Source organism: Spea bombifrons, chromosome 5 (assembly GCF_027358695.1).
Source record: "Spea bombifrons isolate aSpeBom1 chromosome 5, aSpeBom1.2.pri, whole genome shotgun sequence".
Classification (NCBI taxonomy): domain Eukaryota; kingdom Metazoa; phylum Chordata; class Amphibia; order Anura; family Pelobatidae; genus Spea; species Spea bombifrons.
The window spans coordinates 7858248-7879460 of record NC_071091.1 but is presented as its reverse complement, the minus strand read 5'-3'; the positions used below and the strand labels follow the sequence as shown (position 1 = coordinate 7879460).

At 40.6% G+C, this 21213-nt stretch overlaps 1 protein-coding gene across 1 annotated transcript; it reads left to right on the top strand.

Moving 5' to 3' along the window:
- The first annotated feature begins 524 nt into the window (after positions 1-524).
- On the top strand, positions 525-18623 carry NCAPG2 (non-SMC condensin II complex subunit G2). Its single transcript, XM_053468074.1, has 28 exons — positions 525-613; positions 1836-1928; positions 2725-2913; positions 3845-3959; positions 4353-4510; positions 4881-5015; positions 5378-5472; positions 5896-5965; positions 6663-6749; positions 7046-7138; positions 7725-7850; positions 8120-8299; positions 9684-9836; positions 10151-10373; positions 10585-10697; positions 10860-11033; positions 11280-11350; positions 11521-11674; positions 11759-11932; positions 12632-12748; positions 13507-13644; positions 14007-14106; positions 14705-14895; positions 15074-15217; positions 15623-15726; positions 16181-16281; positions 17031-17133; positions 18322-18623. Exons 2-28 carry the CDS (start codon positions 1851-1853, stop codon positions 18371-18373), a joined length of 3438 nt encoding a protein of 1145 aa, XP_053324049.1. The 5' UTR covers positions 525-613; positions 1836-1850; the 3' UTR covers positions 18374-18623.
- The last annotated feature ends 2590 nt before the right edge of the window (positions 18624-21213 follow it).

The window sequence follows — 21213 nt, the reverse complement described above, 5'->3', positions numbered from 1 at the left end:
AGACAGTTTGGGGGCTTGCTATACTACTGCTCCCAACTAGTCATGCAGGCTGCTAATCGTCTCACCCTCCCTCCGCCCCTGCAAAGCGGGACAGGGTCCCAAAATCGGGACAGTCGGGACATTACTTATAATAATGATGTTTGATATGAGACACTGTGTGAGAAAAGCACTCTTTAATTAAAACTGACACAGGGCGGTAATCTCTTACTCGTTCGAGGTGTTGGCTCCACTCCCTCCGGCAACCATAATAAATAGCATAGTTGCGTTTCCAGGGAAACTATTGGGTTCTAAATACAAGATACACAACACGTTTCTTTGCGTGTCTCCTTCACAGGAATCATTTTGGCGGAGGTTCCACATAAGCGCTCACAAACTGTTGGTCGCCAAGAAAATGGCCGCCACAGATCTCGAACGCACTGAACTAGAGTGGAGACAGGATTTGCGCGCGTTAGCGGAAGTTTACGATGAATGCGACCGCACGCTAGAGAAGGAGACATTAGTTCCTGTCGTGGTGACGCGTTTCCGGGATAGCGGCGGGCGGGTGGTTGGGTTTGAATTAGGGAACTGGCGGGAATTGTAACCAGGACCCGAGTGTTATCATTTACCGGGAACGGTAAGTTGAAGCCGGAAGCGGAAAATGTTTTGTGTGGCGCTCGTTACAGGGCGCAGCAGATACTTTCCGGGAATATCTATATGCTGTCACAGGGAAAGGAGCTTAGCTTCCCAGCTGTCTTTGGCTGCAATGATGACCATATTATTACTATTAGTTTCTTTATATAGCGCACTCATATTCCGGAGCGTTGGGCAACAATGACTGTGTGTTGGAATAATGTATAGTCCATTAAAAAACGGACACTTTTCAAACTTAACAGTAATATATATTTTTTTGCATTAATTGGAAGTTTATCAAGCCGTGTATGACGGTCACAGCCTGCGCTGAGCATGCGCAGGGGAGGCAGTAAACACAGTTTGTGTTGGGCTGTAAAGCAAAACCAAGGGTCAGGAAAAGTTTGGGGTGTTGCGGCGTGTCCAGAAATGGGCCAGATGGCTTTTATCAAATTCTTTAAATGTTTCCAAGCTTCTGATGCCCCAAACAGCCTCACAAACATACCTGGGGGCTCTCAGGGTTTGACGCTGTGTCCTGGGGCTTTACTCCAATGTTGGGGTCACGCAGTCTGGAGGCGACTCGTTCACGCGCTTATCTGATGATGTCTAACACTGCTAATTAGTGTTTCTGCTACCTGTGTGTTATGGATGATGTCCCTGTTTAAATGGATGTTACTCAATGAAGCGTATCTTTAAATAATAAGTCAGGGTTTCCATGGTGACCGGTATTTGAGTCGTTTGGGTAACACATTTGACAAGTCGCTATATAGTAAGGCATTAAAATGTTGCTATTTAAAGAATCTCAGGGTCAGCTCTTATTGAAAGTGCCCAGAAATAAAGAATACATGTTAAAATACTTAATGATTTTATTTTATATATTTTTTAGTTGCAAAAAATATATACGCACTCCAGATCTCAGCGCACCCTGCTTCCAGTGCTTCCACCAGCTATAAAGGGGCAATCATTCCATCGCATCAATATATATGGGAGTGCTGTTTGCAAATGCCCACGTTTGGGGTCATTATCATTGTGGTATCAAAGACATCGCTTTTTGGGATCCCCAAATCTGCTCCAGCTGCTGATAGCAATAAATGCCCCAGGTGTGACGGGGAGCCGCTTATATATCACTGGAGGGTTAGATCTCAGAGCCACGCTGATTTTTAGACGCGATATTATCGGCACCGATGTTCTCTTTAACCCTAAACGGCTATAATGCGTGTTCGTTTTAGGAATAACCGTTGAAGATGTCAAAGCGTGAGGCGTTTCTGCAAGCCACGGCCAAGGATTCCGTCGAAGCGTTCTTAAACTTCATTCAACTTCATGTAAGTGTTTGTGAAAATGACAGCGATTTGCTTGTAAGAAGATAATTTTTGCTGCCGCACCCTCCTCCTAAACGTCTTATGGCAGAAGTTGCCAAATCCCTGCTTCAAGCCCTTACCTCCATTACTTAAAACGTTTATGATAAGGACTTAGAAAGAAAAACACTTCTCACTTGATAAACTATTGTTTTCAATGTAGAGTTTTTTTCATGTCTTAGACGGTGACCACAAATTTGAGCTTAGACCAGTAGTTGATCCAAAACACTCTTACCAGCAATGGCCAGGTTCAACAGGCACCGGATCCACCAAGAAATACTTCCTAGCCCCCAGGGGTTCAGGGGCTGGACATATTACCTGTCTCTCTAAAGAGCAAGTTTGTGTGTCCATAAGAAGCCGACTTCTCAGCGGGGTCACTATGCTACGTCACGTGATCATTCTCTGTGGAGTCGTGACATCTACGTTTTGAGGCTGGCTGAATACGATAAATGTCAAAGCCGAGCCAAGGTCTTTCAGTCGATTATATGAACTTCATTTTTGTTACCGTTGAATACAATAATGTAACAAAAACCCATAAGCTCTACAGCTGTTGATAGTATCATAGAAGCTCAGTGTTTGTATTGTGCCTTGAAAGTGTAGAATATGAATAAAATGAAAACTAATTTTATAAATTGTTCACTATTCCATATAAATTTGTTATATATGTTTTATAACAGATTGTTAAAACAAAGAGGATTAACATTTAACGTTTTCTCCGATCCTGTTTTTTTTGGTCACGACTCTTTTTCAAAATCTTGTACAGAAAGACGCGTCTGATCCTTTTGATTTGGGTGAATTACTGCAAGAGTTGCCAAGGAAACAAAAGGAAGAATTATGGGAGAAGCTAAAGACTTTGCTGACAGAGACCTTGGTGGCAAATCCGGTGGAAGGATGGCAGAAAATAGACGATGACAGCGATGATGATATGGAAGTAGAAAGCACATCAGATGTGGTAAAGAAATTCGCTCTGCTACCTCAAACTGATCGTTGGGTGACAAACTGTCTTCCCAAAGCTGGCATTGCTTTAGTGAGGAGACTGACCCTTCTCTAGGTTCAGAATATTACCCTACTAATAGTTACATTATTTTCGAAAATACCAATAAACATACAATAATCTGTACCTCCCAACTACGGGTTTACACTATGGAGGCCGTGCTGGCTTCATGACAGTCTGCTTCTCAAAGGCTGTGCACCTTTTTGTGTACCAGAGAGCCGACCACAGAGGTTGGCGGCAATGGGGGACTCTACCCTGTAGTGTCCCTAAAGGTAAAAATACCACTGCCCTGGGCCGACAGCAATATGTAATGTAAAAAGGCGTCATAGGCAATAAAATTGCATGAAATGCTCTAGTAATGCTTTTCCTGGCGGTGGGAAATAGTCTTTAACCCCTTGATGACGATTGACGGTCCGGCAACGTCACATGAAAACAAACGGTCATCGACAATTGACATGCCAGGACCGTCATGACTTCAAGCAGGTACAGAAAGCGATCTACGTTCGCTTTCTGCTCCCAAACACCAAGATCGGCATCAGGGGCCATGTCTGCCACAACACCAAACAAACCCCCCCCCCCCCCGGGAGTCAACGTCCGCCATACACTGTATTGCAGCAGACGCCCGTTTTCCGTTTTAAAAGGGTTTAGGAGGCGATCAACAAATTGGTCTTGAATTGCCGCCCAGTTTTGTTTTCTACCAGATATATAAAGACAAACTTCAATTTTGCCTTTTTGCCCAACCCAAAATCTTGTTGACTGTCCAGTCTATGTTTCAAACACTACTGTTATTATTTAGATCTTCTATTGCTGCTATTCTGCATTTACAATGTCCTGCCTAGCAGATTATATGTGTACTAATAATGCAACGCAAACTATTTTTCTCTTGCAGAAACACGCGATGTCTGTAATTCATGGCGTGGCAGTAGTTGCCGCAGCCTCTGTGTGTGTAGTAGATGAAGATGTCGGCTATGGAGCTCTCCTAGAATGTGCAGCTATACTTAACGGTGAGCTTTTTGTTTAATACATCGGTTACTATTCTCTCTGTTGCTGTTTTGAAATCGAGTCTTTAGTCAGCTTGATGCCTCTTATTGGGCCAACGTAGAAAACTTTATAACTTTATTGCCCTTAGAGATGAAAAATAGTGAAAACCGCATACTAGTTAAATGTTCAAATATATCAAAATAAAGATAACCTTCCACTATTTCTGTATAAATACAGCCAAATTTCATTTGAAACATTTCATTTTTGGTCCATTAGTAGTTTCTTTGAACTGTGATTGAAGAAGAAGGTGAAATAGATTGGAAGCATTTGTGGTCCCAACAGTAAGCAAATGTTTGTGTTTCTTTTCTGATTGAAAGCAATGAATGAAGCTGATTTGTGTGATTCTGTTTCTACAGGTATTTTACAAGCTGTGCCAAAATCTGAAAATGCTGCGCGTCTTGCCATTCAGCACCTATGTGAGGCTTGGTGGGAGAAAGGGTTGGAAGGGAAAGAAGAATTTGGCAAAAGTGCGTTTCTCTTGCTCCTAACAAAATCACTTGGCGCAAAGTGCGTGGTACGTGTTATAAATAACTCCCAACATTTAATATTAACTCTTTCAAGCTTCTGTGCAGGCAGGATAATTTCCCCACATTCCGTGCGTCTTTCCTCCTGTCTTTAGCGCCGTTTCGTCCTGCTAATGGCTGTTGTGTAAAGTGACGCGGTTCATGAGGTTCTGTTTGCAGTTTAAACGATATGTTGGTTTGCTTCCCTGTCTTGGTTCCAATTTAGAAGATTAAAAAATAAAATAAAATTGAACAACACACAGTGCACATGTCGCCCATCACTACTGTACTACTGGTAGTGTCTTCACTACTACTACTTGGTGCTATTGTTGGACTAAATGCCTTGCTTGTCACTAATGTAATGTTTTCAATGTTCGCAAGGTGGCTGACATTGCTCGCTTGTGGCATCTGCACCCGTCCCTCCTCAGCTTCGATTACAACTTGGCAGAGAGTAATGACGTGAAGGATTTGTTACTCCAGTGTTTCATGAGCATCAATCATATTAAAAAAGAAGAGGTAACGCGTTCCCTTGGCTCCGCATTGTTTTCTTTTTTTTTTTCTTTTCACTTTTTTTTCTTTTTTTTTTTTTTTTTTAAAAGAAACAACTTCTCTGTAAACATTTTAAAGATGACGTTGGTCAAAACTATTTTAAACTAAACGATACAGTGACTTTTCATGTATTTCCAATGTTAGCTTTTGCCTTTTTTCTGTTAAGAACATCATGTATCCCAGGGTATGGCTGCCCCACCACTTCTAGGCTGGTTGATCGTTTAATGGCTTTTGTTAAACATTTTTAAGCATGTTTTTTTGCTGTTTAACGCTTTAATTTTCTGTAAAGGAGGTATTCAATGATTTTTGGGTTTTTTTTCTTCAATTAGGGCAGAAGATTTCTCAGCTTTCTTTTCAGCTGGGACGTCGGTTTCATTAAAATGATCCATGGCACCGTTAAAAACCAGATGCAGTGTTTACCAAAGTGAGTTATGGCATATTATTTATAAACTTTACCTTTTCTGTGTAATATCTCAAGAGCTGCAAAAAAAATTATGGGACGCCATTATTTTCATTAACTGCCCTGCACTGAGATTTAAAATATATATATTTTTTTTTGTGACTCACCACTGTTTTTAATTCTTAGCTGATTGTCTCGGGTCACACGTATTGTCAACGTTTATTTAATGCACCAAAACATTAATTTGCTTTTGTCCACAAAACTGGAAAGTTAATAACGTTTCCCTTCATAGCTGCAGCATTTCTGCCCATTTAAATTTCCTGACACATTTCTCTGGATATATATATATATATATATATATATATATATATATATATATATATATGTATATATATATATGTATGTATGTGTATTACTTTTAACATTTTTTTTATTTTTTTTACACAGATCCCTCATGTCGCACATTGCAGAAATTTACTTCAGAGCCTGGAACAAGGCATCCGGAGATATTTTACAGGTATTGTAATTTCCAACCTTTTTTACAGTGTTTGCATAATGTTGCCATACATATAAAAGCAACATTATTCTGTAATTTATAGAAGGAGGTGGCTTGAGAACTACCCAGAATCATCACTGAGATATCTCAGATCCATGCTTAAAGGAGGCTAGAAATTATTCTGCATGGTTTGCTTTTTGGCTCTTGGGTCCGAAAGAGAACCAACACCCTGATGCTGGAATTAGACGTTCAGGGATCTATTCACTAATGGGAGAGTTATGGATTTAACTCCTAAACCCCAGTGAGATTCTGCTGCAGCAAGATCATGTCTGGCACTGAATAATGTATTGTAAAATGGGCGGTATCTCTCCAGTCTCCATATACATTGAATTATACAGTATACAGGGCCAGCTCAGCGCCTCATACTGGAAACATCTACCAGTGTTGGACCCTTCATAATGAATAGTGAAGCATGAGGATTAAAACCACAGCTCTCATGTAAACTCTTCTGATAAACTCATCTTTAGTGAATAAACTCCAAAAGGGTTTTATTGTTAACAAAAACAGCATCTTCTATTGAAGAAGAACGTCCACAGAGGTACCTGCAGAGAATGAAACATGCTGACTATCCGCGATCGCGTTTCATGAACCTGCCATCCCAGCTATTGACTTCATTCAGCAGTTTGGTTTAATTTCCTGTTTTATATTCCAATTTTAGACAATTGAATACGGCTGCATTCAGGACTTCATGCATCACGGAGTTTATCTGCCACGGAAATCTGCAGTGCATCCCAAAGTGCGAGAGGTATGCGGTGACTTTTAATACACAGTTGAGCAAAAGATGTCTAGTTTTAGGAATTGCAGAGGCGTTTTGTGGACTTCAAACACCCGGCTGGTCTGTGTTCTTGTTTTTTTTTCTTCTCTCTTATCTCCCGCTTTGATATCACACAGCGTAGTAACCCTAACCATTATTTCCTATCCCGCTCTCTCGCCGTGCCTCCTACTCATTCCCTTTCCTCCCAACAATTTTTCTTGTAATTTATTTGGTTTAATATGGTTGTTTGCATTGCATCTAATTCCGTTTGTGATTTTTGCTCCGAGGTGCTGAGTTACTTCCACAAGCAGAAGCTGCGGCAGGGCGTGGAGGAGATGCTCTGCAGACTCTACCAGCCTATCCTCTGGCGTGGTCTAAAGGTGATTATTTGAACGTTTACATATCTATTAACCATTACTTAAAAATGTTCTGCTAAATATTGTTTTCCTGTATTTATTGATATGTTTTACTGTTTTTAGTTGTAGCCACAAACAAGTAACTGGAAAACTTCCAGTTTCAGAGACGCCTCTAGGCTGATCACTTTCCTCTATATCTGTCCTGTGATGATATACAGAACCGTCTCCTTTACTCTATATTAGGTTCTGGTTTTTACCTAAATTATCTTTTTTAAGCTATTTTATATATTTTCATTTTAGCTTGGTTTTTCAGTAGCTTTGCTGCAAGTAGCCAAATGTATCAACGCAGCAAAATAAAGTATATCTTCACATGGCCACACATTGACCCATACTAGAAATGGCTGCGCTTTAGTTCTCCAGCTGGACTACATTTCCATAATTCTCAGCCAGACAACTCACAGAACATTTTGGGATTGTAGTCCACGGCATTTTTATTAAAGGTTAACCATTACTGAACCAATGTCTGAACTAGAAAAGAGATCTGCGTTTAAAAATGTTGTTAATAAAGGACACATTATTGATGCAATTTTGTTTATTTTTGCCCAAGCAGGCCAGAAACTCAGAAGTTCGGTCCAACTCTGCCTTGTTGTTCATCGAAGCGTTTCCAGTCCGGGATCCAAACTTAAACCATGAAGACGTGGACAATGAGATCCAGAAGCAGTTTGAGGAACTTTTTGTAAGGAAATACACTTTGACGTGCAGTGTTTCAATTCAGATGGAATCTGAATTTGAGTCAGCAGTAGGTTTAGTGAAACGGTGTGATGTCTACAGACGAAAAGGGCTTACCTACCTGCAAACCGTTTCGGGAGATCTGATGTTTTCTATAATGTCCAGGGGGAAAGGCGTAGACAGAAAACTGGTTTATTATTATAAAACCAAAGGCATTTAAACTGTATCCATGTATGCATGTGTGTGTGATTTATATGCAATTTTGTTTTATTCTAGGGTCTTTTAGAGGACCCTCAGGCACTTGTGCGCTCCACGGGAGTCCTAGGCGTCTGTAGAATAACAACCAAGTACTGGGAGATGATTCCACCATCCATCCTGACTGATCTTTTGAAAAAGATACTCTGCGATCTGGCCTCTGATGTCAGCTCCGCTGATGTGCGCTGCTCGGTTTTTAAGGCGAGTACAATCATCATTTAATTTTGTAGCGTTCTTTAAGGAAGACGGTTATCTCACAAGCTGGTTGTTATCGTGCATACTGTTCTTACATCAACCATACGAAATGTGACAATATTGATTAAAAAAAAAAAAGGCAAAAGTCTTCTTTTGTTTTTGTTTTGGACACCAACTGTACCTAAACCTTTACCTTACTGAACCTGACAACAATATCACATCCATAATCAAAGCCATTATCCTGACTTGATCACTTTTATTTCTGACCTATAACAGGCCATCAACCTCCTCAGCTAATAATGGGCGCTTTGAACAGTTAAGCTTTGCTTGTCTTACTATACAGTTACTTAAAAAGTAGCCACTGAAGCGGAGCTTGAATACCGTATAAAACAAGGATATGACACAAAGAAAGTTTAAACGGGATCTGGCAGAAGGAACGCCGAAGCAGATGCTGTGGAGCTCTGCCAGAATGGAAAGCCAGCTTTTTTCCTTCTCTCTAGCTTATGCTGTCTTTTCACGAGTGGAATAGGGAGGATTAAGCCACGTTTGTCATTCCTGCAAAATGTTTAAATGTCTCTAATATAAGGAAGATGATTGAATAATAACAATCAAATAACATCAAACTATAGGCGTTTATAGAAATACATGATCTGTATTACTACATCTGGCAGATAGTCACTGGAAATGTTTGATTTCACTTTATTTGCTCCATACTTTTTTGTTCAGCACTTCAGTTCCCAATAGCGTACGATGTCTCTACTTTATCATGAACTCTGGTTATGCGTAATAATGAGTTTTAGGTGTTTTATTAGCGGCCTTTTTCATTTGGTTATATATTTTGTCTGCAAAATGCAGAAACCTCAATGGGGGGAAAAAGGTGTTTCAAGCACTTGCTAACTGCATGTAAAACCTCAATGGCCAAATCTCATCTGTCGGCATATCTGCCGGATGGGCTTCAACCTGATGCAGCCCTGATCCAGAGCAAATTGGTCAACAGCTGCTTCTATACACAAGAAGTTCTGAAAGTTACAACCAAAAAATGGCCAATTGCAAAATCTTGCCTTAACGCCCAATATCTAAAGTTCACTTTCATTGGGCCTTCCCCCAAAAATTCCTCATTTTTAGTTCAGTCTTTCTCGCTGGTTTACCCTAAAACTACTTCCACTTTGTTTCACGTTTATTATCAAGGGTGATGTTGGATTAGCTCAGATTATTTGTTTAGGTTATGAAGGGATTGCCGCTTTTCTGTAGTCCGTACTGTGGCGGATGGTGCCCTTCATCCAGATTTCTGGCTAATTTACTCAGTTTCACCAAACTCTTTCTTTTCTCCTGCAGTAGTCAAAGAACCACTTACTAAACACGATCCATGTTTTTTTGTTTAATTTTGTAGTGCTTGCCGATACTTCTGGACAACAAGTTAAGTCACCCGTTACTGGAGCAGATGCTGCCGGCTTTGAAGAACAGTCTCCACGACAATTCGGAGAAAGTGCGAGTGGCTTTTGTTGACATGCTGCTTAAAGTCAAGGCTGTCCGGGCTGCTAAGGTATTGTGGATATATATATATATATATAATATATATATATATATGTATATATATATGTATGTATGTATATGTGTGTGTGTATTTATTTGAGATTGGTCATTATTGTTAGATCTAGAAGCAGGCCCCTGTTTAATTCTAGTTTTCTCATACCTTTTGAATATACAGCAAATATTGTATAAAGTTTTGTGTAGTTTGTGTTGAATACATAATCTAAATAATTTGTATGTATGAAAATCAGTCTCTCTACACGTTGTGTGTGCCGTATGTTTAAACGGATCATAAAGGTGAACGGCTGTCCTTGTGTCTTTTTACAGTTCTGGAAGATTTGTCCCATGGAGCACCTTTTGGCTCGCCTGGAAGTAGACTCGCGTCCAGTTTCACGTCGGATTGTAAATCTTCTGTTTAACTCCTTCTTTCCCGTTAATCAGCAAGAAGAAGTGTGGTGTGAGAGATGTGTCGCTTTGATCCAAATGAACCCTGCAGCCGCGCGCAGGTTTTATCAGTATGCTTTTGAGCACACGGCCCCCACCAATATTGGTAAGAAGTGCCGCTTCTGCCTGTCTTCTCGCCGCAATGTATTCATTAAATTCTGACAGTTGCTAACTTTCTATTAACAAAGATGACCCTGGCATTTCTTGGCATTTGCGTGGCTCTCACTTTGCTTTTCAGGCCTAGAACCTTGGGTTTAGTCAATAAACCCAATCCTAATTTTAACTGAAAGGGCTGATTGTGTCAATCTTACCTTTAGCGAAGTTGATGCTTACTATACGGCGGTGTTTGAACGCCTGTGTTCAGCGTAGCGCTCGAGATGAGGACGACGAAGATGACGATGAAGATGGGAGTGAGAAGGAGAACAAAAGTGTACGTATATCCTTCCGTTTGCTGTTGGGGGATGAAAAATGTATTCTAACTGTAGAACAAGAGCAAGTGTCGGCAGAACCATAGACATGTATAAGGGGTCTAGCTGCAATTTTAACCGATCCCCCGGATGTTATGATTGACTTGTGAAGATGTTGCTTTCAGGTGTTGGTCAATGTGTTGTCTACAGAAGACTCTGCCTCTATGGCCAGTTTACTGGAAATTGTTGTGATTCTTTGGAGAAGTATCCGAAAAGCTCTCGACCAAAATGACGAGGCCAAAGAGTATACCATACGGAAGTTTGCCTCCGTGCTTCCTGATTATTTTAAAGTTTTTAAGGTAGACCTTCATCACATTGACCTCATGAACTTCATATATGTTTGTAAAAATATTTCTTTGAACAGGACCTTGTGGGATATTGGGCATGTAGAATGGTGAACGCTTTGGCATTGACAAGGAGATCACCAACTGCTCTTTGTGCCTTTTGTCCCTGAGATTTCAAGAGGGGGTTCCTTCAGTAATGAAGGGGAGACAAGTGGCGTATATTGCGTTATCACAAGTCTCTTTTTCTTTCTCTACCTGCAGGATGATCGCTGTGTTGTACCACTAATCATTTTGGCTTCCTTCATGCCCCCATCTGCTGTTCCAACATTCAGGTACTCCGTCATTTTCTGCTCTGAGTCTCCTTTTACGTGACATGTTCCTCTGTCGGTGTTCTGGCTTAACTTTGCCCAGTAGTTTGGTGTTTTAGTATTTTTAAGCTCCTTTTTTGATGGTTTTGATGTCGATTTACTTCCCTCAAAGCTTTTCTTCTTCGTTTTTATAGCTGTTCTGTCTTGTCAAAGCTGAGAAACCTGGAGAGCGGGGCAGATGAAAAGAGATATTCCACCCTTATCGATTGTTTGTGTCGCTGGGGGCAGGTGGGGCATTTGCTGGAGCTCATAACGGAATGGCTTTCGGAGGCTTTGCCGGAAAAAAAGGTAGCTTGCTTTATTATGACGTGATAGACGTTACGCCCTGCTATGTGTCGTATCTAACGTAATTCTTTCACTACCCGTCCCCAGAGCAGGAAAGATTCTGTGCGGCAAGTCCGTATTCTGGACACAAGGGAAAGTAAACCAGACCTGGCCCTCGATTACCTGGAGTATATAATAACGCATGCTGTGAATCGGGAGCATCTGCTTTCTCTTCAAACAAAGAAACTGAACCAACTCTTAAAAGTGCTGGGACTTGCAAAAGTAAGTGTTTTTTTTATTTTATTTATTTTTTTATTTTATATTTAAGGCTTTGAAGTGCCAGAGGACTGTTTGTACTATACTGCATGTTCTTCCTCCACGCCACAGCTGTATGTGTGTGTGAATGAAAGGGCATAGTAGGTTCCTTTTCTTTATCGCTGCTGTCCAGTTTTTGGTCCATTGCCTAAAAACCTGCTATGCTCTGTTGAGTTAAATCAATGATTAATGTTAATTACTAAACAGGGCCTCCCCCCATGCGCACGTTTTATGATCTTAAACATCATATATATCATATATACCTAATATTGAACTGCTCCCAAGCTACATTAAACACCTGTAGCCTCTAATAAAGTGTGATGAGTGTCTGTTTTCAATTTGTGTCTAATTCTGTATTTTTAGAGATTTGTTTTACTTTGGGTTTGTGAAATATTGTTGGGTAACAGTTTTTTTTAATATTCCCTAGATACGGAGCAGGCAACAGGTAGCTCTTTGGTTACATGTCCTATAATGCGTAGCGTGCCTTACACACACACACACACTTCTCTCTTTGGCAGTTGCTGAGCTTAATGAGAGTTGTTTCCTCACCAAATGGAGTCTTTCTCCTCGTGCCTCAGTTTTTGCCCAGCATTGTTTCGTATATTTAATATGTAAGCACGTTGAAGAACGCCTTGTTCACTCTTAAGTATTGATTTACTATTTCAGGAGGTACTTTGCTCCTTTATGAAGCCGTCTCAGACAGCGACACACAAGATCGATCAAGGAGCGGCTCTGAGGATCTTCAGCCTTTACTGTCGGCTTAGTATCCATCTCCAGCACAAGGTAACTCGTTGTAAATGTATGCGACGATAAATATTCTGCGTACTCAGAACATACTGATGTCGAAGGAGCTGCATTTTAGCTAAAGCTACATTATCACCATGTCAGTTAACTATCTAACCCCTTAATGACAAATCCTGTACATGTATGGCTCAAAATGCATTGTTTTCAATGGGTTTAGGGACCGCCCATTGTCCTTAAGGGGTTAAAAAACAGTGTCCCTTTGGTGTTCTGTTTATTCGCTGCGATAGAGGACGGCTGTTTCTGCCAACATACATGTAGTTCTTGGGGTCTTTCTGTTAAATCGCCTGCAGTCGTGTACTCTTTTCAGTCCCGAGTCAGTACAGAGCTAAATAGCATTCTTAGAATTGATGGGATGGGATCCTTATACCCTCAATTTTCGCTTGTCCTGCCATGAAGAGGAACATTTACCTTAAGTGATTCTAAACTGGGGGTTTTGTGGTTTTTTTGTTTGTTTTTTTTCTTCCATTAATTGTTGGGCCGTTAAGAGCAACGCATAAATAGAGCCTGGCTCTTCCAGTCTGGAAACTAGACGTGGCTCCTCACAATCTGTTCCTGGGTGACTTGATAAACAAGACTTAATTGGGAATCCTCCTAAAAGAAAATAAAGTATTTGTCCTGTTAATGCACGCACAGAGATATACTTGCCTTTTGTCATGTGTGTTCAAGGTATAACTGCCTATTACGTAGTGGGTTTTTTTTTTTTTTACCGAAAAACCTTCATTTGTTTCGGAAAACAGTTTAACTCTGAAGGGAGGACGTATTTATCTGTTCTGGAAGAGACTGGAGAATGGATCGAGAACCAAATTCTTGCACACCTCGAAAGTAATCCAGACGTCTCAGAGGAACAAAGTGGGATCTCCGATCAAGTACTTAAGGTTAGAGGGTAAATCGAGGGCTTTTACAGCCGTAATAGTTTGTGATAACACAAGGCCTGTGTTGAAACTTTTACCAAACATCTTTGATAAATGTATTTCCCCCCGAAGGCAAGATGCACCGTTTGAAACAAATGCCTGCATGTTATGCTCTCAATACAGAGTTAAACCCCTGGGAACACATCTACAGAGAAAGAGGCAAATGCATATGGAGACTTCTACAGAATCCCCTCCATGGATTTGCTGGGGGGGGGGCGGTGCACATGTAAATTTAAATGGACTACTCGGCTATCATATGGATTAACGTGCATTTGATGGCTAAAGTGAATGGTATCTGCAGTTCTCTGTCTTTACTCTGTGAACAGGCATACCTAACGGTCTGTAAAGATGTTCTAATGGTTGGGCTCGGTGATCTGGAGTTTCAAGCGCAGCTTCTTCAAATTATTTTCTCAATACTGCAAAAAGGTAGGTGTCCCGAAATAGCTTTCCCCAAAAGTCACACATACCTCGTCCCGCTTTCCTAACCTGCATCTGCAGACAGGGTTTTTATTACAAATGTTTGCTTAAATGTTAGCTTCGATGATATATATATCGGCAGCATTGATTCTGGAGCAGCCACCACAGCGGGATACAAAAGAAGAGAGCCCTGCTGTTGTGAGCTTACAATCGGGATAGTTGAAGGCAGTGAAATGATCGTATGGGCTCACTCAGCTCCTTGATTTTTCTATATGTTATGAAGCTACAACCCCAGGGAGCTTCTGCTGCTGTTAGAGCTTGACTGGCCCTGTATCATGCATATCAAAATCCATGATATTTCTTCTCCTCACCCATTGAACTATACATTATACAGGGCCAGCTCAGGCCTTCACTCTGGAGAAACTTGCTGGCGTTGAAAACACAACTCTCCGGTCATCTCTCCTTTTAGCGAATAGACTGTATTCGCACGGGAGTATCGATGGCAGGCAGTTTTCTTGGTGCATAGAATGTATTTGTAAATGTTGTGAGGTTATGGAGCAGTGGAAATGTTTTTTTTTTATCTTGTTTTTTATTATTTTTTCTGTAGACAGGTGTCCCGAATGCATGCCGCTACTCTTGACTATATTGAAAGAGCTAACAGAAGTTTGTTTGGCTCACAAGATGAGTAATAGCAGCGTGGACACAAGTGAAGTCCTAGACGCCGTTCAGAAGGTTTTCCACAAGGCTTTAGAGACCGTCGCTCGCCGGCTGAAGAAGCAGCACGACGAGGCTCTCCAGGTATTCGGTGGGCTCTACAGATGCATAGGGGTATCTCAGAATTCATTATATGTTAAGCAAAAGAGGGGGGATTTAAACCTTTTTCGAAGTAAATTCACACAAATGTTAGAAGTTGGGGTGATGAGACATAAACGGTATAAATCCCATACGGCTAAATTCTGCTCTTTTGTCTGTTTAGCTGCTCCAGTCCATGCAAGCGCCCCTCGGGGAGTTTATACACACAGTCCAGTGCTGGCACAGCGCATGCGCGGAGATTCACCAGGGAGTGCTCTCCACAATCATGGCCGCAGTGATTGTTGAAATAAGTCACGCTCTGCGCAAAGTAAGTTACTATTAACACTTAATCTGTCATGGTCGCTGATATCGGCTGATTTTACAGTAACGGCTTCTGTGCTAAATGTGGACTCACAAACTGACTCAATAATAGGGATCCCGCATTAATCACTGGCATCCTCGGCACTGTGTCCTAATATCATGTCATCGGGAGAGGTGTAATATTCCTCTATATTTATATACACGCTGTGGGTTGCTGCTTGTCTTAGTTATTGGCTGAGGGGCTCTAGAGCAATCCAGATTACAAATCAATAGTATAAGCTGAACATACTAGAGGCCCTTAAACTCTTTAATGCCATTATTCATGTAGTTTTATTGTTTCATGTGATTTTTATATATATTATATATTGGGGGTTTTTTGCAAGAAAATAAATTTTATTGCTTTGCCGTTTAGATTCCAGATGCGAGTGAACTCACCACGCCGGAGTCCATTTCAGATCTTCCTCCTCTCTCAAGGTGTCTGATGTCGATTGTTGTGAAGTCGCCCGCTGTGTTGAGGTGAGTTGGAATAGTTTTAGGATAGAACTCACGATATAAACCGATGTTTAGCTGTTTCTAGGAAGCGTCCAGTCAGTTTGGGGAGAGTAAGGCAAAGTTTACTATGCCGTCTTTTAACCCTTTATAATGACGGATTGTTAACGGACACTCCATTAAGTTGCGGTGTGCAAAAAGTTTGGACAAAACTTCAAATGGCGATACCGTGCGGAATTAAAAATCATGGTTTTAATCTTAAACGTATTCATGCCGTGCAGCACGTCAACGGGGGGTAAAGCCTTCCAGAGAAGTCGCTGTAAATCTACATATTGCTGAAATTAGCTCTATGCTGAAGAGTTTATGGAGCTGAAGCTGTTTCTGAAGTGGCAATGCATTTTAAAATGAACAGAAATATCAATATTTAAGCATCTTAAAGAAGTGTCCGACCAAAAACTTACGTTTCTTCCCCCCCCCCCAGCTCCTTCTTGGTAGGACTAACCGACTGTATCGCGTCCGAGGAAGTTGAAGGAATCTTGGGCTTGACCGCCTCTTTGTACATTGCTTTTGTTAGTCGTAAAGGTAAGGCATGTTTACCGGAATGTAGCTCTTATTTACAATTTTGCTTGGATTAAAAAATTGGTGCTGTATTTTACAAGAAGGAACAGATGGGGTGAGTGTGGTAGGGGAAGTGGATGAATGCAGAGGAGGAGCCTGGATAAAATGGTCTGGAGAGTCTGAAATTAACAAATGAGGTATAGATGGGTGTTTATAGCATGCTTGAGAACTTGTGTTTCTGCTAAAGGGAAGAAGTACATCTAGCTTGTACTGTTTGTCCTTTGTTTGTACTCACAGGTCTGGGCTATTTCCAGAGTCTGCAAAAGGTCACCAATCTCTGAAAATGGTGACCACACAGCAGGACCTCATTCCTGCTGACTTTGGGTAGAAACTGTCAGTTTCCATATGCTTACTTATTACTTAGGCAGAAATTACTTTAGGGGGTGCCTGTAGTCCCCGTGGCTTCAGTCTCCGGGGCTCCGCTAGGATTGCATCTGAATGAATGATCGGCTTCCTGGGGAGCCTCCGAGTGATTGTCTGCCTTCCCTGCGGCCTCTGACTCTTATAGAACAGCTTTCAGTTATAAACACCGTTTAATTTAATAAATCAAGATCGCGGTCTGAGCGTCACAACCTCCTGTTGAGCTCTGTCCAAATTTTAAGACGTGTTCCTCGGAAAAAGAAGCTTGCAGCAAGCGCAGTCCAATATTCTGCAAGATTACGATACAATGTATGATATAGACAGGTTACCTTAACGGCTGTTTGTTTCATCAGGTAATAAAGTCTCATCGGCTGTTAAAGATATAGCTGCAACTATATACAGAAAACTGAAGAATTATGGTGAAGTCGCCATGGAAGATATTGGTAGCAGAGAAAGGTAAACACACATGCCGTGCATATTAAGATCCATTAGTCTTTCCCACTGATTTTTTAATCGCAAACCAATTACCGTTTAAGTTGCCGTGCTCTGAATGCACTCTCGATGTGTCGATATCTTACCGGAGATGGGGGTCTCTGGAACGCTACACAGTAATCTAGGTGAGGTCTGACCAGAGATCTGTAACGTGTCAGAACCCTCTCCCTGCTACCAATGCCTCTCACTATACAACCCAGCACCCTGCTCGCTTTATTGCATCGTCTGCTTACGTTTAAGTCATCGAAAATAATTACTCCTAAATTCCTCCTTTCCTTTGTTGCTGACGGAACGGTGTCCCCAATCCAATATGCTGCCTTGGGATTTATCAAACTGCAGCTGCCACACTCAACCATTCATTTTACTTAAGCCGTTTGACTTGTTCCACCTGGAAGGTCTTCCCTGTTGCAGACCTTTTGTATCATCTGCAAAAAGCCATAACACACCGTTAAGCCCTTCTGTAATATCACTTATAAAAGTACGGGTCCCAATACATTATCCGTCTTTGGGGGACAGCGTCGAACGCCCTACTGAAATCTAAATAGGTTCTATCAACGTCTCCTCCCTGGTCTATTATCATAGTTACCCGGTCAAAAAAATAGTTAGCTTGTCAGGATCTCCCTGTATTAAACCCGTGCTGTTTCTGATCAAGCAAATTACCGTATTTGCTCGATTATAAGACAAGGTTTTTTTCCAGAGCATATAGGAGGCTATAAGGCATGTCATGGGGCAGAGATGCATATAGGAGGGTATAAGGCATTTCTGGGGGCAGATCTGCATAACTGGGGGAGGGAGGTTGGCAAATAAAAGGAAATAAGAAAATATATATTTTTCTCAATCATAGCTTTTATTAAATATGAAAAAGTTTACATTGATATTTACTGGTAAAACTTTTTTCCTATAGGGTTCAGGCTTTTCCTTTTTTTTCCTTTTTTTCTTTTTTCACCTCAATTAATATTCTTATAATCAGGGTCGCTTCCAGATATTTAACAATCCTTTCCTTTAGCATGGCTTCCATTCATTTGCCAACGACTGCCGTAAGACTTACTGGTCTGTAATTCCTTTTATTTTCTTTATAGTCTTATAATCAATGCACAATAGAAGAGTATTCCGACACGGCACGTCGTAACTATTTTTTTTATATCATTTCAGGGCTGCGTATGAATCATCAATGAAGATTTTAGATACCCTGCAGGTTCAATAAGCTAAAAAAGACTATTTTTATATATATTTCTGAAAATGTACAGATATTGGATTTTGTGTAAAAATTAGTTACTTTTTAACATTGTATTGTTTATATCGCCTATCATCCCAAAGGCTAGCAATAATACATTTTGTGCATAAAACCAGAATTCACTTTTTTTTTTTTTGTTATCCAGTCCGGCAAAGCTTCTATTATTTGATACAACTGGTGCATGGTTTTTTGCAATGTATATGTGTGTAAAAAAAAAAAATCATAACATTATGCTCATTAACTTAGTAACAAAGACAAAATATTGTGGCACAAAACATGCTTTTTTAATGAAACTGCCTAAAATATTTTTTATTACAAAAAAAGCACTTTTTTATTCCAATAGTAATGAACATAGCAATTCAGGTTGAAAAAAGACAATTCCATCAGGTTCAGCTTTGCTGTTGATGCAGACGAGGGCAAAACAAAAAACCCCACCTCACATTGAAGCGACTTCCCCTCAGAAAGGAGACGAATACTTTCTGGACCCCAAAATTATGTTTGTGTGTTCTCCTTTTGAATGAAGTACTTGGCTCACAAAGACGATTGGAAGAAGACAGAGAAATGAGGCAAAAGAAAAATCAGAGCTGCAGAAAAGGAGACGGTAGGGAGAGACAAAGCCCCTACCTAGGCCCAGTCCTCGGTGTGGAGGTGCCACGAGTCTAAGGTCTGAATAAAAGATGGTCTCGATTATAAAATGAGGTGGTTTTTCAGATTATTTTTCTTAAAAACTCTTATATGGTATTTTAAGGTTCGGTCACTCGCTCCCTACTCAGCTGTTCAAATGCCTGACACTTAAAGGGCTTTCCAGTCTACAGCCGTAGAGACTTTGTAGATACATTACTTTTCTTTGCCCAGCATGCCATTTTAATGTGCAAAATGCCATTTCTACCCAATTATAAACTGGGCCGCTCTACGGCAACCATGACTACGAGAGACAGTGGATACCTTCTTTAAAGGTATGAGGGACAGAGCTCTGAGGACTGGTGTTACAGTATATTTATCGTCTAGAGACTACTGCATCCCCACCGTGACCAAAGCTTACTTTCTATAAAATCTACTAAATAATTAGACCGCTCCTGTTTTTGGGACGGTTTTGTAGAAATGACGAAACATCTGGAAGTTTATTTTTGGTTCTTTTTAAATCTCTGAAACCATTACACTGATTGAAGGAACACACAAGCTATAGATTGTTTGAATTCATTTGGTTAGTGGTATATCCGTTGCCCTTTAACCCTTCGCCGAACTTGTCCATGAACGGACCAGTATACTTTATCCTAGCGTCTTCCAATTAGCAAGAATGGATAATATTCAGTATGCAATGTAAGCCGCAGCGATCGTTCCATATGGTGAGCTGACAGAATGCAAGCGTCGTAAGGTGATCGCCATCTGATTACCTCGGGATGATTAAATACGGCGTCGTGAATAGGATGCACACGCATTGTTCTCGTATTCCATGACAAATATAGTTTCCATCTTTCCTGCTTCCCCCTGAACACATGTTCATTTGGAAATTGTGTTTGGGAGGTGTGAGAAGTTTAATGATTTTGTTAAATGCGACATTAGCGTTCAGAATAAAACAATCTATTGGCGTTTCTGTTTCCATTCCTTGGAATGTTCCATTAAGCCCCCCAAAAACACTCCGCATCCCCTTTCTTTTTCCGAGCAGAAGTTTAACAATATTCCCTGGAAGACCCCATTCTGAGAGGTGGGACCTGACTCTATGCCGTCTTCCATAACCTGATCTAATCATCTTCTCCGACTTTTATAGCGTGAAATTGTAAGCTTGCCAGGAATAGGTTAAAACACAAGAGGGGGGCGAGTAAGGTTTGGAGCTATCTTGGAAAATATTTGCACTTTATGTATTTTAGAAGGAAAAAAAATGAAAATGTTTCCTATGCTCTAAATGTTTCAGCTCACCTGATTCTGTTGGATAGAAATGTTGCTTTATTTTTAAAGAATAACATTCAAAGTGGACTTTTATTGATTTAAGTGCCAACCATGTCTCAACCTTAATGTTGGCACCCTTTTCCCCAGACCTTTTCATCACACAGTGTGACTGCAGCTCGACTCCCACTTATCGTATGAATCCTGTACGTTTGAGACTTCCATCGAAGAGGAAAACTTCACGTTGACAGCTAAACGCACAGACTTCCTCCTTCCTACATAATGGAGATTTTGGGTGATCGTTTAGAGACTGATCGGCCACTTCACGAAAGATAAAAATACAAAATCCATCAAGTTGGCTGCCTAATGTGGATCATTGTTGCTATGGTAACCTATGGGGGTGCAAATCACCGTACTGCAGATGATCTATAATGACATCATCTGACCAACATGCAGAAAAAAAAAAGTGATCCCTGCTAACAGTCAGGGATCAGTTACTGTGATGTCATAGGAGCCCTCCCATACTAATAAAACGTACACATGTAATATATATATATATATATATATATGTATACACACACGTTATATATATATATATATATATATATATATATATATTTTTTTTTTTTTAATAAATCTGATGCCCTTCACAGTACCAAACATATTATATGTATAACTTGTGGCCGCGGTCCAATATTCTATAACTGTCCAGACATCATTGGCGCTGCCAAGTGCCATCAGCCAACAAGTGAATTAACCTACTCTGGCACTTAAAATGTCTTTCCTCCTGTTTCTTTTATTTTCTTTATACTAATAGTTTAAAAAGAAACGTCTCCATGCTGTTTAAGCTGCCAGAAATCTACATCAAAGAACGCATTATCACCGATATAAAGGATATAAAATCGCAGAGAGACGCTTTTGAAACG